The sequence below is a fragment of the Lissotriton helveticus genome, chromosome 5_1, assembly GCF_964261635.1.
Source record: "Lissotriton helveticus chromosome 5_1, aLisHel1.1, whole genome shotgun sequence".
NCBI classification, from domain to species: domain Eukaryota; kingdom Metazoa; phylum Chordata; class Amphibia; order Caudata; family Salamandridae; genus Lissotriton; species Lissotriton helveticus.
This window is the reverse complement of record NC_136065.1, coordinates 1,986,136,817-1,986,154,897: the sequence shown is the minus strand read 5'-3', so window position 1 is coordinate 1,986,154,897 and position 18,081 is coordinate 1,986,136,817. Positions and strand designations below refer to the sequence as shown.

At 47.7% G+C, this 18,081-nt stretch overlaps 1 protein-coding gene across 4 annotated transcripts in view; it reads right to left on the bottom strand.

The window, feature by feature from the left end:
• Nucleotides 1–290: 290 nt before the first annotated feature.
• The window catches only part of CASC3 (CASC3 exon junction complex subunit), a 458,504-nt gene continuing 440,713 nt past the window's right edge, over nt 291–18,081 (bottom strand). Inside the window, exons 13-14 of one of the 4 annotated variants that reach the window (XM_078645688.1) lie at nt 8,766–8,827; nt 291–866 (exon numbers count right to left, since the gene is read on the bottom strand). In XM_078645688.1, the coding sequence (XP_078501814.1) occupies nt 791–866; nt 8,766–8,827 (138 nt within the window). In that variant the 3' untranslated portion in view covers nt 291–790. The remainder of the gene's footprint in view (nt 867–8,765; nt 8,828–18,081) is intronic. The other 3 variants (XM_078645689.1, XM_078645690.1, XM_078645691.1) reach the window with 3 other exon arrangements.

The following is an 18,081-nucleotide window of genomic DNA, read 5'->3' as shown; positions in this document are numbered from 1 at the left end:
ATTTGGCTGTTGTGCAGTATATTAGAGTCCTTGTCTGAACTTTCTCTAAAAGATTGTCTGACAGGCCGTGCCGCCAAGCAATTCTGCAGTACCTCGTGGCTGGCTTTGAAATGCATGTGAGATTGTCTTCTTTGTCTGCTTGTTTAGAATCCCAGTAGTCCATAATTTCACCAGCAAAGTGCAGGTCTGGAACTTAGACAATAACAAATATCTGCTCCAAAAAGTTGACACCAAGTGAAACATTGAGCCCATACCTTTCCCTCAACTCCACATTTCCAAAACAATAATCATTAACGATATAAGCAAACATTTATCAAAAATACACTGCGGTTGGGCTAAAAGATTTACTTAAAAAACAACTAAATATATATATTTATGTATATATATATATATATAATCCATTTTACAAACAAAAACACAAGCGCTGAAGATCTCATCAGACCCCAGCACTCTTAAATTGAGAACAATTCAACATCTAACACCAATTTTCAAGTATTTGGGGAGAGCTGTTCTATTGGCAGACATGACAACAGGCTCACATGTCACCGTGTACACCTACCTACCTGTGGGATTGGAAATTAAGAATAATCAATCCTAATATTCCCCCCACCTCCGCCAAATCCTAAAATAAAAAAAAATAAAAAAAACATTTGGGAAACCGTAGCACTGAGTGTAAATTCAGGAACTCTGCACTTAGCAACAATGTCCATAACAAGGAACGCCGACACGATGAAACCACCAAGAGGGGATCCGCTGTATATGCCTCTGCCACTGGCGGTTGTTTGTGAGTTCATTGTTCTGCTTCACAGTTGGCTCTGCAATTCAGGAGTCCCCAATGTTGTTGGCTTCTACGTATTGTTTCTGTCCTAGCCAGTAAAGAAAGCACAAGTTAAAAATGTAAGTTAAAAATGTAAGCTTGATGCAAAACAATCACAGCAATAAAGAGAAATCTACAAGTGTACTGAAAAGCAGTAGTAAAGGGTGAAATTTTATTCTAGGTATCTTATATCACAAGACTTTAACAAACCTGAATTATATTTCTGAGATATGGCTGATGACCATAAAATATTGCAATGAAAAAAAAACCACTAACATGCTATAAAATTAATTTTTCACATAAAATCTACATCTACTAAAATGGGTTCTACAGAGCAATCAAGGCAGGCGCAAACCATACTAATCTGAAGTGCACAAAAAAACGTGGTCCTTATGCAACATCTACAAATCAATCGGTCAGTTTTAGGAAAAACCCGTCAGCAACACAGTTGTCTTATTTGGGGTAAAACCTATTAAATTAGAAAATAATGACATCAAGTGACAGATACATAGTAATATATTCTATTTATTAGCATTGCTGAGTGTGGGGAGTAGTTATGACTCAGGCAAAGCAAAACCTTAAGTGTATAATGATGCTCCTTCCCTCACTCAACAAAAGAAATAAATAGCATATTATACTTTGTACATAAGTACTCATGGTTTTATGCCATGGTATTCTTTCAAGTGTAATTGTTTAAAAAAATAATTAAACCATAACCAGGATACAAGGGGATAAATTTTGGCAATTAGGTAAAATGACATTAAAGAGGCCTCATGAATATCTCAGTGTCAAGTAAATGTTAAACGCAACATGTGAAGTGACAAACAGTGTTTCTCATCTCATGTGTAGTACTGATATATTGATTTTTGTGCTGAAGCAATAAATGTATGAGCATGTGTTTATCAATACAGCTGCTCTAAATGAGGTGCTTTTAGGTTACATTCATTTACACTGCCACAGCATATATTTGCTCCAGAGAACACCACAAAGGGTGAGATCAATGTAAAAATTCTGCACTCTCTTGGGGTCCAAACAATGGAGTTGCTCCTCTCTTGAGAGATGAGGAGAGAATGCTGAAGTGTGATGGATGGTCCAATATAAAAGGGAGTCAAAACCTTTCGTGTAAAGGCCACTCTAGTCCCTAGTACAAGTTTGTCCTGTAAGAAGAGCGGCTAGACCCAAAGAGCTAAAAGCTCACTCATGCAACAAGCTGAAGTTATCCTGACGAGAAAGTGAGTCTTCAGAGTCAGGAGAAGTAAAGGGCAGCTGTGCACTGGCTAAAAAGGGGTACGGAGAAAGAAAGTAATAACCAAATTATGATCTCACTGTGTTATCACAAAGGGCTTGGGAGGAAACAAATTAAGCCTTTAAGGAATCACATCAAAATGGAGATTTAAACAAGGACGATTGGTCTGGTAACCATAAAAAGGTGAAAAGTGCTGACAAATTAACAGTTAATAATGCCCACTGCATGTCCTTGCTGGGCCAAAAACAAAACAAAGAATACAACCGACAGTTTGGCCTACAAAGGATCCTTATTACAAGTCCCACACCAAGCCACAAACCGGTCTGTGTCTGAGGTAAATGGCCTTCATGAAGAATGCCTAGCTGCAGGGATGACATATATTACTTGAAGAGGAAGAGCAAATGCAGTCAACAGCCACCCCTCAATCTTCACTCATGAATGCGTAGATTTCGCAGGCCTGGGTGCAAGACCCAGGCCTACTGCTGTGATGCACATTCCTCCTGAAGCTGCAGCATGATTTGAGGACAAAAGCTCATGCCCAGGAGTTCCGATACCACACTCATTGTGCCCAATCCAGAGCCACTAGGATGACTTGGGCCATGTCATTCTAGAACTTCAAACCTTTGAGGACAAGTAGGTAGGGGCAGGAAAGCATACAGGAGTCTTGTGCTCCACTGTAGGTGGCATGAGTCGCAGAGAGCTTCTTCTTGGGAACTTCAGCAGGCAAACATGCTGACAATGCGTGTTCTCGATGACAAACCGATCCAGCCAGGATTCTTCCCATTGCTGGAAGACATCCGGAGCCACCCCCGGTTGTAATTGCCTTTCCAAACCGCTAGGAGTCACTGCACGAGTGCGTCTGCCCTGGTGTTTAAAGATTCCACCAGGTGATGTACGATCAAGGAAATGTCCTGACAATTCAGCAAGTTCCAGAGAAGCACGGCCTCCTGGCACAGTACCCAATCCCTGCCTTGCCTGTTGCAGTACCACATGGCGAAGGTGTTGTCTGTAAGAACCGGAACCAGGCTCGCCTTGATGGATACTAGGAAGGCTTTCAAAGCCAAGCAAATGGCCTGTAAATCCAACAGGTTGATGCAGAGATGGGTCTCCACTAGAGGCAAGAGTCCTAGAATCTCCACCTCACCTAGATGAATGCCCCCCTCCACTTCACCCCCCAACCCAGTGGTGATGCTTCCATCACCACTATCCGTTCTGTGTGGGGTAGGAAGAGGGGTCAGTCACTGATCTGATTGTGGTCGAGCAGCCACTACTGCAGACCTTTTGCGGTCTCCTCCAAAACCTGAATGGAATCAGAAGAGTTCCTTTGGTGCTGGGCCCACAGACTTCAGATCTCACTACAAAGCTAGCATATACCACTTTGAATGGTAGATGAGCAAGATGCAAGAAGGTAGTAGGCCATGAAGCCTCAGAGCCACCCTTTGTGAGAACCAGGACAGAGAATAAAATATCAGGATCATAGCCTAAATGTCCTAGACATATCCGATGAAAGACAGTTTGAGAATAAGTCAGATGTGATCTTGGCATGGTGATAGTGAACCCAAACTATATCAGAAGGTTTGCTGTCCACAACTTCCTTCAAAAGCCAATCGTCGATGTAGGTGAAGACTGGAATAACCGAATTCTGAAGATACGCTATAAACACCCATCACTTTTGTGAACTCTCAAGGAGCACTGGTGAGGCTGAAGGGGAGCTCTGGAACTGAAAATGCTCCTGGCGCACCCTGAGCAAGTAGCGCTTGTGGGCCTGGGAGACAGGAACATGAATGTCCTGCAGGCCCAGCGCTGCCATACAGTCTTCTGCATTCAGGGCAGAAGAAACCTGGACCAGCAAGAGCATCTCAAATTTGTCCATCCACACAAAGAAATTGAGAGGTCAGATCTAAATTAGGATGAAGGCCTGCATCAAGTTTTCGGAACTAGGACATAGTAGAAGTAACATCAGGTTCCTACTACCGAGGCACAGACTCTCCATGAATCCTTTTGCCAGGACCCAATAGTTCCAGCAGAAAAATGGACAAGTGCTTCCCCAAAAGCCACCCTGAGTAGAAGATGCAGCAGGTCAGAAAGGAATGGCACAGCGAGCCCCGCTGAACTATCTGCAGGACCAATCTGTTGGATGTTATGGCCTACCACCCCTGGAGAAAATTACTTATTGCCTCCAAAAGGTTGATTGCGTGCCGCTAAGGGGAAACTAAAGCGGGTTGAAGCGGCACGGACTGACCCAAGGGCAAGGCTAGAAAAGGAGGACTGTTTCCTGAATGCATCAATACTCTCAGTCTGGGGGGCTTGAGGGTTAGGGATTAAGTTGGGATTCATCCTGCTAGTAAAAGTCTTAACTACTATGATCTCAGGAGTAGAGTGCCAAGTTAGGAAAGCAGGGTCACCCTCAGCAGGTCTGTCAGTAACCTACCTGTCTATTCATAGACAGGAACAAGGCTTAGCCCAAATACCCATGAGTGTGTCAGTCAGTCACTCCTTCATTGAATGACAGCAAGGGCTAAGGCAAGCTCTACCCAGGCTGCAAAACATCAGTGAGGACATTGGTTTTCATCTCAATGGAAGGCAATTATAAGTGCAAGACTTCAGTTGCTTGACTGTTGACTACATTAAATGAGACTGTTTTTTCCGTAGAGGGGACAAGGGTAGAACTCAACCCAGTGTCAGGGAAGTGTCAAATCTGCAGCCTCTTCCAGATTAAAGTAGACACTGTCATCCTATTGGAGGGGTAAGTCATCCCAAACACCTCCAAAAGCTGGTGGACCATGGTCAGAGTCCAAGCTAAAAAAGAAAAGAAAAAGTTGCTGGAGTGCAGGAGGGAGACCCCTAAGTAAGAGTTCAGTTTTGTCCAAATCAGAATGGACTGGGGCCAGGCAAGCCAGAACTGTTCCAGGGTTGACCTTGGACAAGGCTGAGACAAATTTAGTTCCGATAGAAACAGCGTTCTCGTCTACCACTGGCAGTATTGGGCTTGTATTGACACAGCAGGAACTTCTGTGGATCCTGTTGCCGACTATGGTGCCGGCTTCGGAGGCAGATCTGTACCCAAAACTATTTTAGGATGCAGAGACCGTGCAAAGAATGGATCTTCTGGCAATAATGTGACAGAAGACCTCCTTAGATCTGTGGGGCCTGAATGCATGCCAGAGGCAGGATGCTAAATATTTGTAGCAAATTGAGGCTTTCAAGGAAACCATGCTGGATTGTCATCGATGGTCTCAAGAAGATTGGGATGCATTGGGAGCAGCTGCAGAATTGGCTCCTTGGTGGGAGACTGAGGGGCACCTTGACCTCCTTACATCTTCTCAGGAACAAGTCCCACTTCAACGTGTTGTGCTTCTTTCTGGACTTCGACTTAACCGAAGACTTGGGCCACAACGAACACCGGTGGCTGAAATGGGTTTGTGCTCAAGACTTCCTGCGGTGTTTGGCAATTTACAGCTTGGCTTCGTATTGCAGGATCAACGTTCAATTTGTAAGGGCACACTCCTGGCATGGCTTGGAGTTGTGGCCCAAACCCAAACCCCAGAGACACTAAACAGAGATTTGCCAAAGACATCTGCTTGTGACAGTCCCTACAAGCTTTAAACCATGCAGTTTTAGCAAAGGACATATCCCCTTACCCCTTGGAGAGTTTTTGCGATACAAAAACTCATCAACTGACGAGAAAAAGTTAGAAGCTAATCCGGATCCATGTACAAAGGCGCAGAAAGAAATTGACTGATATCATTGCGCTTAGGTGAAGCGGATATGCAGCTCTGACATTTTCTTCCAAAGCACAAAAAGGTAGACATGGAGGTGCACAATGTCCCCTACGGGTGCCTTTCTGAAGCCATAAATCTACTAAAAGCCAACCGCAGCTCCGGGCACGCCCTGTGAAACGGTTCAACTAATAATGGGAAAAATAAACAAATAGAGGCCTCACCTTTATCTACACCACGAAACTCTGTCAATGATGTATGTTTCCGCTCTAAAGAACTCTCGAACATCACTCATTGGTTGAGCTTGGAATTGCACCTTAAAAAGTGTTGTCTGTGTTGTGCATTTTCAAACACTTGCTTTATACAAAATTATTGAGAATAGATGTTGTGCACAACCAAGTTTAGTTGCAAATTATTTATTTGTTTGGTCTAAGTTCCTTGGTCCACTAATTCGAAAATAGATACTCAGGGAACCAAAGAGTGGGCATCTGATTGTGTGTAGGATGTGACTTGTTGGTGAATGGGGAATGGTGTATGAATGACCAAGTACGAATGTGAGCGGTGAGACATGCCAAATCGTCGGCGGGTCATTGTGTGATCTTCTCTAAACCCTTTTTCCAAGTCTTCTATGGTAAATTTTTCTCTGGTGTTCTGTGTATCTTTGTACATAAAGTACTGTTTTGTTTGAAAAAAAAAGTAAAAAGTGAAGTAAATGATGTCCAAAAAATAAATACTATTGAATAGTGACGGCGTGCATTGATCTATTGTTCCTGCGCCGCGTTGACTTCAACTTGGAATTGATCATCAGTATTGGCAGGTGTTTTGTTCTTTTTTTTCCCCAAAGGGGCTCAGCCTTACTGATTAGAGCCACACCCATTATTGTTTTATTGCAATGTCCCCTACTGACATGCAGGGTGCTCTGCTAAAAAATCTTCTGAATCCAGTCTAGGGCTTGGGGATATTTTAGGGTGAGAAATCTATGGTAGAAAATATCCTTCAGAACTCTTCCACTTTGCCGCATAAAAGGCCCGAGAAGCAGGCTTGTGAGCTTTGTGTATTCTGTAGAATATCCATAATTTTCTTTGGGAGGATGAAATACCCGGGCTCTCTAGGACTTAATTTGCTAAATTGCGAGGTTCATCTGGGTTTCTAAGCTGATTCTGATGCTGAGTGAGGTCTGGCAGATGCGGGAGCTTTGTGTGATGATGGATTGACCTCTTCAATAATATTGATTGTGAAGGTTGTCTGGCTTATGCTGGCGGCACTAAGATTAAGGTCATAGACACTGGACTAGTATTCCTGCCCTGATAAGGGATGAAGGGGAGAGGCAGAATAGCTTGACAAACATCCCTGACCAGTTTATAGTGAATTATCCATTGACAGTGGGTGGCGATACCGATCTGCAGTTTCATCATTTTGCATTTTCGGGAGTGACAAACAAATCTATTTTAGAGTCCCCTATTGCAGAAAGTACTTGCGGAGGACTCGCAGGTGAAGTTCCAAAATGTGGACCTGTTGGTGTGACGTGCTGAGAAGATAAGCAAACTCTTACTCCATCGCAGGCAAATGCTCTGCCATCAGGTGAATATTGTCAGGAATTGCCCAATGACAAGTCTTCGGTGTCAACGCAGACAGCTGGTTGGATTGTGTGCCCACCTGCTACTGTTTGTGGAACATGGCGGTCATGTTGTCTATTTTCAGTAACATTGCATTGCCCCGTACAATTGGAAGGAAGGAACTGAGAGCTAGTTTGGAAGCTTGTAGCTCTAGGAAGTTTATGTGACTACGCTGTTGGTTTAGAGTGCACAGTCCCTTGCCAAAAGGGTTTTTATATGGGTCTTGGGAATAAGAAAAGATCCCCAGCTCTGAGTATCTTGAGGGTCATGTGAAAGTGAGGTGGAAGCAGTAGTGGTGTCGGTAACAACTGTGGGGGAAATGGTTGGACTACAGGCAGAGCCGCAAACCCCTTTTTTTGTAAGAAAGGCAGAGCATCCATCTCTGCCTTAAGCTGTAGGCATTTCCTTACTATTTGCCCAACTTCTGGTGCCAATGGTGTAGCAAAAATCTTGAAAGTATTGGTTTGGATGACAATGTTCTTTTGTTTTTCATCTAACATATCCACAAGCTTCTTAAAGACAGAACACTCTGAGAACTCTGATCTCTATAACAAGTGCAGTTTCAGCGTCTGCCTCTGTGCGGGTGTTGAGGTGGGCTTCGACATCTGCTTCATAAAGGGTTTTTTGGGAGCTTGTTGACAGCTCATGAGTGTTTGATAGTGAGATAGCTTTCTCAACTCCACTGTGCCAAGGAGGAAGTGGGGCAGCAGGCTGATACTCTGGGTCCTTGGGAAGGGCCTTCCTAAGCACGTACGCACCCTCTGGAGTGCAGGTAGTACCAGAGTTTGACCCAAAGGTGTCTGGCTTTTCTGGTTTGGCTTTGATGCTACTCAGCATTTGTGGACTTTAGAATGACATTGTAGCGCAAACACTTCATCTTGGCCCCTACGTCTGTATATGTTGCACTGCCTGCTTGAAGAATCTGATCTCTTCGATGGAGTATTCGGAGGAGTGTGCCTCCATCTCGTCTGGTGCATGGTGTACCTGAATGCGAGAAAGGCCAGCCTCTACCTCTTGTGTACTTGATACCTCGTCAATGCAGAAAATGTTGGGTATCTGGGACAAAACCTATTTTTCCATTTTGTGGTGTGATCACTCTCTCTGTCTTAAATACTAAGGATTATGTTACTTACCCTGAAAGCACCTATTTGTGGCATATAGGGCTGTAGATTCACATACTCTGCATACTCCTGCCAACTAGTGTTGGGTTCAGAGTTGTGCAAGTTGTTTTTCTTTTAAGAAATCTTTCGAGTCACAAAACTGAGTGACTCCTACTCACGGCTATCGAGCATGGCAGGGTTCAACAAATCCATTTGCATAGTTGAGCAAGATTTATTCAGGACGAGCTATTTTTAGAGACTACTTGCCCTTTCTGGAGAGTTGAAAATCCTCTAACTTCAGGGTAGACAAACTGACCTTTGACCTCTCTCTGAAAGCAAAGTGAAAGAGCAATAAAAATGCCATTAAAAGTCAGCTTATCTGATTACATTTATTTTTTTTCTGTGACTTAAGTTAGAGGATTTTGTAAAGTAAACTGGGCAACAATTGAACTTTGCAAAGCACGTTAAATGAAAGGCTGTAAGATGTCAGGCTTTTATCTAACACAACATTGAAATAGCTAAGGGAACTTATTCAAACATTTCCATTATATCACTAGTTATAAAGACCAATTTTTGTAAATCTGTGGTGAAAAAAATATTTGTATAGGATCAAAATAAATTCGAACACTTTACTTGGTGATGTGCAAATTTTAAATATTTTTGCTGAAACCCAATTTCCAAAAATTGTTTATGCGCTATTATCATTATAACAACGTGTTAGTGGGAACGTTTTGTGGCCATTTCAATGGAAAATATGCTAGCTGTAAAAGACAATGTACTACCACATCATGCTTTGGTAATAATATTTGGAAAAGTGAGTTTTTAAACATGAAGTGGGAATTATTACTGCTCCTGCCCAGATGACAATGCTATTAGTGAATTAAGTGGCAAGCTGGAAATCATATGGACCCTATATATGGGCTTGACTCTTGCTATAAATGGAGAAAACATTTAGTCTAGTAAATGAAGAGTTTGTTTGTACAGCAGAAATAGTGAATTTGCATATTTGAAGGTGCTCTATTATGTGATATTAAGGAAAAAGGCGGCTCCTTAAGACAAAATATTTGCCTAGGATCACAAAATTTGAGACCAGTTCACAGGTCAAGTCATTACAGTTATGTCGAGTAGATTAGTAAAGTTATTAGACCTGTAGGTCTAGTAACATTTTTATGATTTTTCAAGCTCTGGCATGGGCGTCAACTCCTTTGTTAGAATGGTTTCCCGCCGGCGGGTGTCAAAAGGAGTGTAAAGAGTGTGTAAGAACAAGGATGTTCATGCTAAATGGAAGTGTATCCCATAAGTATATAATGTAACTACAACAGCCACAGGTGTCCTGGGAGAACGCATGTGAATCTACAGCCCAACATGCCACGAACAGATGCTTACAGGGTAAGTAACAGAATCCGTTCAATGGCATTTGCAACTGTAAATACACATGCTCTGCACAGACTGTAAAGCAGTTTCTTCTTAGAAGCGGTGGCTAGCCTGTGGCAAGCTAGCAGTAGTTTGAAAATGGGTACGTAGCACTGCCTGACCTACATTGGCTTGTTGGACAGTTAAAACATCCACACTGTAGTGTTTGGTAAATGTGTGAGGGGTAGACCATGTAGCTGCCTTTTAAGTGTCCACCAAGGGAATATTTCCAAAAAAGACCATAGTAGCTCCTTTTTTTTATTACTGGAATGTGCTCTAGGAGTCACGGGTAATGGTATTTTGGCCTTAATGTAACAAGTTTGAATACATTTTGATTATCCATCTGCCTATGCCTGGATATAGGGGTGACTTTATGAGGTGGAGAAAAGGCTATAAAAATTGCTTTGTTGTCCTGAATGTTTTAGTTCTATCTATGTAGAACATGAGTGCTATTTTTACATTTAGGGTATGAAGAACTCTTTCTGCCACAGAATAGGGTTAGGGAAAAAACTGAGTTCGATGGATTGATTGAGGTCAAACTGAGAGCCTACTTTAGGGAGGAATTCAGGATTAGTATTAAGAACCAGCTTGTCTTTATGTATTTGGAAGAATGGTTTCTCTGGGGAGAGAAGTTGGCCTAACGGCGAGGGCGGTCGAACTCGAATCTGGGGAACTTGGTTTGAGGCGCCGCAATGACGCTGAACATCCTGTGATTCTGGGCAAACCACTTAATCTCCCCGTGCCTAACAGAAATGAATGTGTGCATATATAATGCAACGGGTCCTATGGAAAGCACTCTGATACCCAATTTGGGTCAAGTTTGCGCTATATAGCTACCATCCACACACTTAAGAGACGTGGCAGAACTCCAGGCCTCCCAAAAGCAACTCCAATGGAAGGTGGACGATGCGGAAAATAGCGCCTGCCGAAATAACCTCCGCTTTGTGGGATTTCGTGCAGGAATTGAAGGGATCAACATAGTGGCCTTCCTACATACATGGCTGCGGAAGACCTTTCCGGCGGTGACCTTCTCCAACTGCTTTATTACAGAGCGAGCGCACCGAGCACTGCTGGCGAAGCCCCCGGAGGGGGCGAGACCTAGACCGATTATTGCCCGCTTCCTGAACTTTGCAGATAGAGATCTAATCTTAAGGGAAGCTAGAAAGCTTGGAGAGATTCGAACGGAAAACGTGACAATAATGATCTTCCCGGACTATAGTCAGGAAGTACAGAAGCAGAGGCGCTCCTTTGATTTGGTGAAAGCAAAGCTGAGAGACTTACAGATTCAATATATGCTGCTTTTTCCCACGAAACTGAAGGTGATCTATAAGGAGAAGACGCACTTCTTCACGCACCCAGACAATGCCTGGCAGTGGTTAGAAGAGCGGCCCCGCGGCGGGGAACGGAGGTCGAGAGGCGTGAGATGGCGACAAAGGCGCCTGCCGCGGAGGCGAAGTGGGGACAACCAAAAGCTCAGAGATCGAGAGGAGCGCGGGGAAGTAGGAGGCTAAAGACGACCCCGTATCCTGCACTGACCCCGACCGACCGACCGCGATCACCGTCCCCAGGGACAGGGGCCAAGCAGGATCCAGGTTTCGTTGCCTGGAGAGGAGCGCCCGCTCAGAAGGGGAGGACGACACGGCCGGTAACTCATTCGGAGACTAGGACATTGATACGCAGTCCATGCACCCGCTGGTCGCGGCGATCAATGAGATGGAGCAGGAATCGGCTAAGGAAACCAGGGCTTCACAGGACGCTGTCCAGGACTTCCACTCTTGAATATGGGAAGGTTTGGACATGAAGTAACTGGCTTAGCCGGAGTGCACGCAAGTTGACACACCCCCTACAACTTTTGGTTGCTTGTGTTTTGGGGAGAGTTGCCTCCCTAAATGTGAATACAGCTGAAGGGAGTATTGTTAGCTCTTTGGACAACTGTCCAGGAGCTGGGTTGCTAGGGGGTTCCTAGGGGTGGGCGATAGACCTTCTCTACCCGAAAGTCCCTAACTGAGCTACCTGCGGAGATGGGGCTGGCGGGAGGGGGAGGTAGGGTGGGGGGAGGAAGGGAGGGATCCTGTTTCAGGTGCGAGTTGTTGTGGGGGGGGGGCTGGAATGTGTTTTTGATTGGCTGGATGGGTGGGGGTAGTTGGGGGGAGAGGGGATTGTTATTGCATGTCACACACGACCCTATGACCCCGCGCGGAGGACATATGACACACTAACGCCTCAATGCAGGATCCGATGATGGGTAGCCCAGTAAGGGAAAGTCTGTCCCGTGATGGTATTAAGATGTTGACGTGGAATGTTAACGGCCTGGGCTGTTAGATCAAACGGGGGCTGGTACACAACTATGTGAAGGGGTCTGGAGCGGACGTCATACTGATACAAGAAACATACCTGCAGGGTACCAAATGTGCCTTCTTCGCTAAAGGACAGTACAGAGTTCTTGCACACGCAGGTTTCACATCCAGATCAAGAGGGGTCGCAATTCTGATTAAAAAACATCCACCCATGCGAATAGCGCAGACATGGACGGACCCACATGGGACTTACGTGGGCACGCGGGGACACTGGAGGAGAAAGGAATACACATTTGTCTCGGCTTATGCCCCACCCAAATTGCAGGCGGGTACACTCAGAGGCATCACCGATATCCTCCTCAACACGTCAGACACGGTGCAAGCCCTAGGGGGCGACTTTAACGACGTTATGGTCCTAGCGGCGGACAGGACGGGAGACAGTGGTAGGCCCCCAAACAGCACTCTGCTGGCTAAAATGATGACTACACTAGGTTTGATTGATGTCTGGAGATGGCTCCGTCCAGAGACTAGGGCATACTCTCTTCTCTGGAGCGCATAAAGTGTACTCCCGCTTAGATTATATATTCATGGCCAGGCAGGCGCTGCATGTCACGGACACGGCAGAATACTGAGCGCGAGGCATATCAGACCATTCACCCCTGCTGCTGGAGGGGGGAGGGGAGGGAGGCCCGCGACGTTGCGGCTGACTGCCTGGGACATACAAAATGCGGACATCCTGAGGGGCCTGCGGGCAGATGTGAAGGTGTACATTGCGGAAAATGAGGGTTTGGTAGCCTCCCGGGTGGTGTTGTGGGAGGCACTCAAAACGGTCTTGAGGGCGCACAATAGGCTAGCGGAGGACAGGAGGAAAGGGCAAGAGGAGATCCGAGCCCTGGAAGTCCAGATTCTGGCCCTGGAGCGAGAGCATCAGACCGCCAGAGACCTGGGGACGCTTAGACGACTGTCTGACGTACAAGCTCAATATAAACACCTGGTGAAAGGAGAGGCTAAGACGCAGGCCCTGGCGACCCTGCAACGCCTGTACGATGTGGGCGACAAATCAGGGAGGTTGCTGGCATGGCTTAGTAGGAAAGAGAGAGATGCGCGATGGGTGGAGAAGGTGGATGGGCCCAATCGGACGCACAGATAGCTCAGACTTTTGCAGGCTATTACGAGGCCTTCTACGACGCAAGGGACCTGGGGACGAGGGAGGACGCGCTACAATACATGGCACAAATCGAGCTCCCAGTACTGGAGGAGACAGATCACCGAGACCTGGAGGCGGACATTACGATGGACGAAATTAGAGAGGCCATGGCGAGGCTCCGTGCGGGAAATGCCCCTGGCCCTAATGGCTTCCCTGCGGAATTTTTCAAAAAACGGCGGATCTCCTGACCCGTCACTTACTGGGCCTCTTTGTGGATGCCGAGGCGGAGGGAGTGTTCCCACAGGACCTCCGACAAGCCACGATCATTCCGATCTTCAAGGAGGGTAAGCCGCCTGATGAATGCTCGTCCTATCGATCCATTCCCCTCCTAAATGTGGAGGCGAAGCTTTTCGCAACGATATTGGCTCTCCGCCTGCAACTGGTGATTTTGTGGCTGGTGCACCTCGACCAAACGGGGTTCCTCACTGAAAGGGCGACCAGATACAACCTCAGGAGGACCCATAACTGGTTAATGGAGGTGAGCACTAGAAAAGACCCACATTGGTTTCTATCCCTTGATGCTGAAAAGGCGTTTGACGCAGTCCACTGGCCCTTCCTAGCGAGGGTACTGGAACGCTTTGGGCCCAAATACAGGAAGAAGATAGGACTGCTCTATACTGACCCCAGGGCGAGAGTTCGGGTCAACGGGACACTGTACGGGGATTTCCCTATACGACGGGGTACCAGACAGGGATGTCCCCTATCTCACATGTTGTTCGCCCTCTCCATAGAAGTGATGGCGTGCGCAGTCCGGCAGAACGAGGGGATCAGGGGGTTTCGAATAGGACCGGCAGATACGACTGAAAAAAAAACTATCCCTATATGCAGACGACCTCCTTCTGTATATTACACAACCGGTCATTACTATACCTGCGCTGTTCTCGGACCTGGATCGCTATGGGGACAAAGTGGGCTACCAGATTAATTGGCATAAATCGACTCTCTACGATCCCCAGGGAAGGGAGGCATGGCCCACTCTGCCCGAGAGGTTACAAACGACAAAGGAGGGACTTAACTACCTGGGGGTATTTATAACGAACGACAGTACCCTATCCTATGAAAGGAATATTAACAGTGTAGTGCATAACTTCACTGAGGACGCGGCACAATGGTAATTACTTCCCCTGACGCTGCTAGGCCGGGCAGCAATTTTTAAAATGATCACGCTCCCGAGATTCTTGTATGCCTTCCAAAATGAATATTTCCCCCTGCAGCGCCGGGTCTTCCGGGACATCCACGCGGAATTGAGGACAGTTTTGTGGCTGGGGAAGCAACCCAGGGTGGCGATGACGACCTTGCAAAGACACCAATATAATGGAGGGATTTCGCTGCCCGACGTAGAGGCTTACTATTGGGCAAGACATTTGGAATCTATAAATGATTGGATACATGCCCCGGCCACCCACCCCACCTATGCGCTAGAAAGACACACTTTGGACAAACACACGAGTATACATTATCTATACGGGGGCAAGGGGAGGGCCAGACAGCTGCCTGCCGCGAGAGTCACACTGGGGGTATGGACGAGGGCGACAAAGGCCATAGGATGGGAGCGCAAACAGACGAAACAAACACCAATATGGAAATGCGCTTAGTTGAAGGAGCTTAGTAAATTGAAGGGGTTCTGGAGCTGGGATGCCATTGGCATATCGACTCTGGGAGATGTGATGAAGAAAGGGGTGCTACAGTCCTTTCCCGCGCTAGGACAGGAATATGGGCTCCACCGCACACAATATTTTAAGTACATGCAATTTCGACATGCCTGGAGGGCGGAGAGGGCTTTGACGGAGGCACTCCCGGAGTATGCTCCATTGGAGGGCCTTTTTTTACATGAACGGATCCCTGGCAAGGCAGTATCCCTAACGTATAAAACCATAATAAATAATAGGCCGGATAGACTTGGGAACCTCAGGGCCACGTGGGAGCGAGAGGTGGGGGAAATGGATGAGGTAGACTGGGGTACGATCCTGATGCATCCGAGGGAGGTAGCGATCAAATCTCGCCTAAGGCTGATCCAATTTAATATCCTTCATAGGACCTACTTTGATAGAGTGCGCCTGCATAAGATTGGGAGAGTGGCTGACCCGTGCTGCCTGCGATGTGGACATGAAAGAGGGGACTTCTACCACACAGTTTGGTCTTGCTCGAAAATTCAGATCTTTGGGGGGGGGGGGGAGGGGAGGTCCTAAAAGAGCTGGGAGAGGTGCTAGAGCAGAGCTTTCCAAACTCTGTGTCCCGACACAGTAGTGTGTCGCCTGCAAGTGGTGGGTGTGTCGCAGGATGAGGCACTTAGCACATAACTGCTAATTAGGAGGCATTCCTTTGAAAGAGTGTCTCGGAGTTAGCCACAGCAGCTACTCCGAGACACTCTGCTCTAGGGGGGGGAGGGGAGGGGCGGGAGAATCACAACAAAGCCCCATTAACAAGTAAATGGTCCTTTAAAGACCTGTGTGTCCGAGAGTCTGGGGTGAGGTGCCAGAGGGTGACCGGCAGAGGGAGGGAGACCGTGAGATAGAGGGAGGAAGACCGGGAGAGAGGGAAAATAGAGAGAGGGAGACAGAGGGACAGATACAGAGGGAAGGATACAGAGGGTGACAGAGAGGGAGACAGAGGGAGGGAGATGGAGAGAGAGGGAGGGAGACAGAGGGAGGGAGATGGAGAGAGAGGGAGACAGACAGAGGGAGGGAGATGGAGAGAGAGGGAGACAGACAGAGGGAGGGAGATGGAGAGAGAGGGAGACAGACAGAGGGAGGGAGATGGAGAGAGAGGGAGACAGACAGAGGGAGGGAGATGGAGAGAGAGGGAGACAGACAGAGGGAGGGAGATGGAGAGAGAGGGAGACAGACAGAGGGAGGGAGATGGAGAGAGAGGGAGACAGACAGAGGGAGGGAGATGGAGAGAGAGGGAGACAGACAGAGGGAGGGAGATGGAGAGAGAGGGAGACAGACAGAGGGAGGGAGATGGAGAGAGAGGGAGACAGACAGAGGGAGACAGACAGACAGAGGGAGGGAGACAGAGGGAGACAGACAGACAGAGGGAGGGAGACGGAGGGAGACAGACAGACAGAGGGAGACAGACAGACAGAGGGAGGGAGACGGAGGGAGACAGACAGACGGAGGGAGGGAGACAGACAGAGGGAGACGGAGACAGAGACGGAGACGGAGACGGAGACGGAGACGGAGACGGAGACGGAGACGGAGACGGAGACGGAGACGGAGACGGAGACGGAGACGGAGACGGAGAGGGAGAGGGAGAGGGAGAGGGAGAGGGAGAGGGAGAGGAGAGGGAGAGGGAGAGGGAGAGGGAGAGGGGAGAGGGAGAGGGAGAGGGAGAGGGAGAGGGAGAGGGAGAGGGAGAGGGAGAGGGAGAGGGAGAGGGAGAGGGAGAGGGAGAGGGAGAGGGAGAGGGAGAGGGAGAGGGAGAGGGAGAGGGAGAGGGAGAGGGAGAGGGAGAGGGAGAGGGAGAGGGAGAGGGAGAGGGAGAGGGAGAGAGAGAGAGAGAGAGAGAGAGAGAGAGAGAGAGAGAGAGAGATGGAACGAGAGGGGGAGATGGAAAGAGAGAGGGAGAGGGAGATGGAAAGAGGGAGGGAGAGGGAGATGGAAAGGGGGAGATGGAGAGAGAGGGGGAGATGGAGAGAGAGGGGGAGATGGAGAGAGAGGGGAGATGGAGAGAGAGGGGGAGATGGAGAGAGAGGGGGAGATGGAGAGAGAGGGGGAGATGGAGAGAGAGGGGGAGATGGAGAGAGAGGGAGATGGAGAGAGAGGGAGATGGAGAGAGAGGGAGATGGAGAGAGGGAGATGGAGAGAGGGAGATAGAGAGAGGGAGATAGAGAGAGGGAGATAGAGAGAGGGAGATAGAGAGAGGGAGATAGAGAGAGGGAGATAGAGAGAGGGAGATAGAGAGAGGGAGATAGAGAGAGGGAGATAGAGAGAGGGAGATAGAGAGAGGGAGATAGAGAGAGGGAGATAGAGAGAGGGAGATAGAGAGAGGGAGATAGAGAGAGAGGGAAATGGAGATAGAGAGAGGGAGATAGAGAGAGGGAGATAGAGAGAGGGAGATAGAGAGAGGGAGATAGAGAGAGAGAGATGGAGAGAGAGAGAGGGAAATGGAGAGAGAGAGAGGGAGATGGAGAGAGAGAGGGAGATGGAGAGAGAGAGAGGGAGATGGAGAGAGAGAGGAGATGGAGAGGGAGATGGAGAGGGAGGAGATGGAGGAGATGGAGAGGGAAGGAGATGGAAAGGGAGGAGATGGAGGGGAGGAGATGGAAAGGGAGGAGATGGAGAGGGAGGGAGATGGAGAGAGAGGGAGATGGAGAGAGGGAGATGGAGAGAGAGAGAGAGGGAGATGGAGAGAGGGAGATGGAGAGAGAGAGAGGAGATAGAGAGAGAGAGAGGGAATGGAGATAGAGAGAGGAGATAGAGAGAGGGAGATAGAGAGAGGGAGATAGAGAGAGGGAGATAGAGAGAGGGAGATAGAGAGAGGGAGATAGAGAGAGGGAGATAGAGAGAGGGAGATGGAGAGAGAGAGAGGGAAAAGGAGAGAGAGAGAGGAGATGGAGAGAGAGAGAGGGAGATGGAGAGAGAGAGGAGATGGAGAGGGAGATGGAGAGGAGGAGATGGAGGAGATGGAGAGGGAGGAGATGGAAAGGGAGGAGATGGAGAGGGAG